Source organism: Centruroides sculpturatus, unplaced genomic scaffold (genome assembly GCF_000671375.1).
Source record: "Centruroides sculpturatus isolate CEXI.00-Female unplaced genomic scaffold, Cexi_2.0 scaffold462, whole genome shotgun sequence".
Classification (NCBI taxonomy): Eukaryota; Metazoa; Arthropoda; class Arachnida; order Scorpiones; family Buthidae; genus Centruroides; species Centruroides sculpturatus.
Window position 1 is genome coordinate 240,307 of NW_019385104.1, and position 4,758 is coordinate 245,064.

The 4,758-nt window shown below is 32.2% G+C and overlaps 1 protein-coding gene across 1 annotated transcript in view; it reads left to right on the forward strand.

Annotated features, from left to right (window-relative positions):
* The window catches only part of LOC111634761 (neprilysin-2-like), a 21,821-nt gene that overhangs the window by 13,359 nt on the left and 3,704 nt on the right, over positions 1–4,758 (forward strand). Inside the window, exons 2-3 of the mRNA XM_023379602.1 lie at positions 894–1,040; positions 1,105–1,191. Of these exons, the coding sequence (XP_023235370.1) occupies positions 894–1,040; positions 1,105–1,191 (234 nt within the window). The remainder of the gene's footprint in view (positions 1–893; positions 1,041–1,104; positions 1,192–4,758) is intronic.

The following is a 4,758-nucleotide window of genomic DNA, read 5'->3' on the forward strand; positions in this document are numbered from 1 at the left end:
AAAAAGTGGAAAGACAAATTTTTATGACAAACGGATACATAAATCGTAAATTTAAGGAAAATAAATTCTAGAGCCTTTTCTGTACCTCGTGCATCTCTCTCGTTCATTAAATTTAGTTGTAAATGACGCTGTCAAAGTAACGGTTAATTTTTTAACATTATACAATAATTGTACACGATTTTTCTACATCCCCTTAAACATGGGATGTACAAAATCGTAATATCACTGGTTTAACATCGAAATCCGTGAGTAATATAAAATCGTAGAGCGGAATAAATATATCAAATATTTTAATGGATTTTTTTAACTCCTGTCAACTATACAGAACTATCGTAAAAACATAATTCAACCGGTAAGAATTTACTGGTAAGTTATAAATCTACTCGTTATTCACGTAATCGAAATATCTAGTGGTCAGGCGGCTAACAGCCCAGAACCGGTCCTTGATAGAATTGGAATCGTTATATGTGTGAAACTTCTACCCAAGGTCGTAGGCTTCCACCAGCTAAACCGGGTGAGGTCGGTGCTCTGTAAAGCGCATGCGCGAATCTGGCTTTTTGGAATCTGACAATACAGAGATTCCACTCCGCCACTAAAATTCGAATATACAATAGCAATCTTTTTTTTCGCATGTAGTATAGAAATTTGTAATAAGATACATAGTGCGGTTATAATAAAATACTGTGCGATTATTTTCATATAATTAAAATTAATATGTATTTATTTTTTATAAAATACAAGGGAAGCGGCACTTCCAACGCTTCTAATGACGGCATGCCGCTGATTTCCTTTATACTGTTATGAAGATAAAAACTAATTTCAATCTCTCATATTATTTCTTTGAGATTACAGAATGTTTATTATTATTATTATTTCTTTCATTCCGCTTTTAGACTCTCGAAATATAAAAAACGAAACTGTGGATCCTTGTGAAAACTTTTACGAATTTTCATGCGGAAAATTCGCCTCTTTCAAAACGAATTTAACACATACATCATACTTAGAGGATAATTTTCAAGATTTCTGTGATGAACTAATCGGTAAGTAAATGCTGTTTCTATTAATAAATAAATATGAAATTACATCAAAGATTATTTATTGCAGGAATCATAAACGAGACAAGGAAATCTGAAAATTTAACAGATCTACTAAAAAATTTCTTCATTTTTTACGACAGTATTCAAGATTACGGTAATTAATTCATTCTAATAAATCTGGTTAACTGCGTGTAAATGTTAGCAAACTTTGTTTATTTATTGTTTCCGAATCGCAACGAGATCAGTAGGCGATCTGTCGAGGAAAAATGACTGCGGGGAGACTTTCTATTGAAAATGGTCTCTATTTAGATGTTAAAATCGTGAAGAAAATTCAAAAAACATCACATCTCTAGCCCTTTAGTGAGGTGCGAACCCACGACCAACTAGCAATTTTTAATGGTTTCCATGCGGTTGACCGCTAGAGAAGAACTTTTTTGTATTAACACTATCATTGACTATCAACTTTAAATTATGACTTACAATACACATATTCAACTTTGGGTTGCATATCTTTATTTTCTGAAAACCTTTATATGCACCACTCATTACACAATCATATCTGTTAGTAGAATTTTTCTAAAGAAATATTCATTTCTCTTAATACGTTCAGTACTTCATTTTTCATTTCTTCTGCTGAAAAGTCGTTTATCTTAAAAAATCCCCAAAATGTTTCTTTTATTTCAAAATTTATTGGTTTTAAATTATCACGAATAATGTGAACATGTCTCATCATGATACTTAATTAGTCTGTTTTGGAAATGTCTTGAGTCGTGTCTAACATTACGAAGTAAAATAATGCCGTATTAATTGTATGTACTAATTCTTCCAATAATTTTTGTGCCAACCAGTGTATTATTTCATTTTGTATTGTGGACTTAAATACCTTATTGAATCAGACGGAATATCTATTATTTATTTGATTACTGGATCATAATTTACAAGTAATTCAATCTGAGATAAAAAATTTCCATTGTAGTTATGCGAAAATTCTTCCCGGTGGACACGAAAAGCTAATGAATTTTTTGAAAGCATTAAAGTTATACAGTCGACCCCCCTATAACGTGCGTTCCTATAACGGAAATTCCTATAACGTAGCGAAAAAATTGCGGCAGTATTCGTATAAAGGGACTCGTAAAACGTCGTCGCCGACTCGTGTCGCGACAAGATTGGTCGAATCTGGACCAATAGTGGATGAGCAGCCGAACTACTTTCCGCCGTCCAGCGCCTCGCTACGGAAAGTTTAGGTTTGAAAATTGAGTTTGCTATCGTCTGTACAGTATTATATATAAATTAGATACTGTACATATAATTATATATTAATTATATATAAATTAGGTACTGTATATATAATTATATATTAACTTAATTTATTGTAACTTTATTATAATTATATATATACTTTCCGCTGTCTAGCGCCACGCTACAGTTTAGGCGAGTAAGTTGAGTTTACTATCGTCTGTACAGTGTGTAAATTAGGTACCGTAAGTCTAATACAGCACTAATTTTATACATTTCTTGTGAAAGAAACATTTCTTATTCAATAGCCATAAAAATTATTTATATTAAAAATGATGTCTCCAAAGGTCAACGAATTTTTCGCAGAAAAAAAATTTATCAGAAAACGCGGCCGCCGTTTGGTGCGCTGCTCCGCGACGAAAACAAGCGTAAGCAACGGCGTAGTCGAACGGTGCACACTCCGTAAGTAATCCTACAATTTTTTGTTTATAGCATAGTTTATACGAATTATTCCCAAAAAATTATACGTGTTTTGGAAATGTTGAGTCGAATTACTCTAGAATCGGTTAATTTTATTGAATAAAACCTTTCAAACAGCCGTAGTCCGTAAACTTCACACGTGTCGGGCTGCGATTGGCTCATGTATTTAATGATTTCTACAACGTAAAATTTGAATAACGTGAAACGTATCTAAGCGTTATAGGGGGGGTCTACTGTACGTTCTAAGTACAATATTCCAGAAAGACGTCTTGTATCGAGTTATTTCTTTCGTGACTTTAATTGTTTCAATGGTTTTCCATAATTCTAGAATAGCACAGTCGCATTGTCTTTAGCGAGGGTGAGGCCGAAGTTTTCAACGCGAAAGCGTGTACGTCGGACGTTCAGCACCACTTTCCTGTAAACCTAGAAGTTTGACAATGGTATTTGGAATGTCGAGCATGATTGCATTGTCTTTCCATGCGCCATTGTCAAACTTTTAGGCTTACGGGAAGGTGGCACTAAACGTCCGACTTACACGTTTTCGCGTTGAAAACTTCGGCCTCAAACCTCGCTTTTATCATTTTCTGGACGTTTATTTTGTTGTACTTCTGTATTAGATTTATGCTTGTCAATTAATTCCGAAGATGATTACTTTCTTTGTTTCATCTTGTTTTCTTGTTAAAAAATTAACGAAACTGTCAATCTTAAGAATCTTTTGTAATAATTCGTTTTTTTCTTTCTTTATTTTTCTTTTCTGGGCTCTACTTATGCTTCTCTTTTTATCCATTTAAAAAATCAACTCACAGCTAAATTAAACTATTAAGAACGTGTTAAGCTAATTTTATATGTGTAATGGAGGATAGTCTTTTCAGTCTCTATGGAGAGAGCTTACGCTATACAACGACATCAATTGAAGTGATGCCATCCCGAGCGCGAACAGGCCACGCCCAAGTACCCCCTAATTTCAAATGTTTACGTTTGAAACAACACTAATTTTATTAACAAACTTTTGTAATTAAAGCCGATCAAAATAGGCTTTGAAACCGAACACAAGCATGCCCTCCACTCAGTGACCAAGCAAATTATATGATTTTCCATGAGTGAATTACAAACTTTTTTTCTGCCAGTATTTTTATGCTATCTATCTAGACCAGGGGTTTCCCTGGGCCACACTGGATGAAGTCATGGAGTTTTGGGCCACAAGTATATGTAATATACTTGTGGCCCAATAATATTTTGGCACAATCCTTAAATATACAAGTCTAATTAAGGATTAACATGTCTAGAATATAGTAATAAGTATTAAAACTTTATTACGAAAAAGGATATTTTAAAAAATTACTTCTACAGACACTTTCAATTTTTACTTAGAAATAAATAAATTCATTTATTATAAAGGAGACAAACAAAAATTTATTTGAAAAACACAAATANTACAAAAATGAAATGACAATAATCATTTCAGATATAATAATTTCAGATCAAATGATCAGGAATAATAATTTTAGTATTTAGAAAACTTCTCAGTTCAGTTCATTGCTTCATATAAAATTAATCTGCAATAATAATTTTTACAATTTGTTCTAATATCTGAGTAAATTAAAACACGACAACTTAAAATAATATTTTAATAATAAGACAAAGTAAAATAGGAAAATAGTTCAATATAATACAGTAGAGCCTCGAAAACTCGGCACTCGATAACCCGGCACTCCGGATAACTCGGCCACACCTTGGCAGGGCAAAAAAAAAAATCTTCAGTTAATTAATTTTCATTATAGACAGCTTTATGCCTCATAAAGTATTTTTCTGAGGTCTGTCTTATCAGGTAATTTACTGTACACAGTGTTTCAAGATATTTTATGAAAACTAAAAAATGAAATGAATTGAGAAGTTTTCTAAATATGAAAACTAAAAAAAAAAGAGGAAAAAAACGATTTGAGAATAAAATTACATATAATTTTAATTTACCCAAGAAATTTTTTATCTGAAAATAATTTATAAC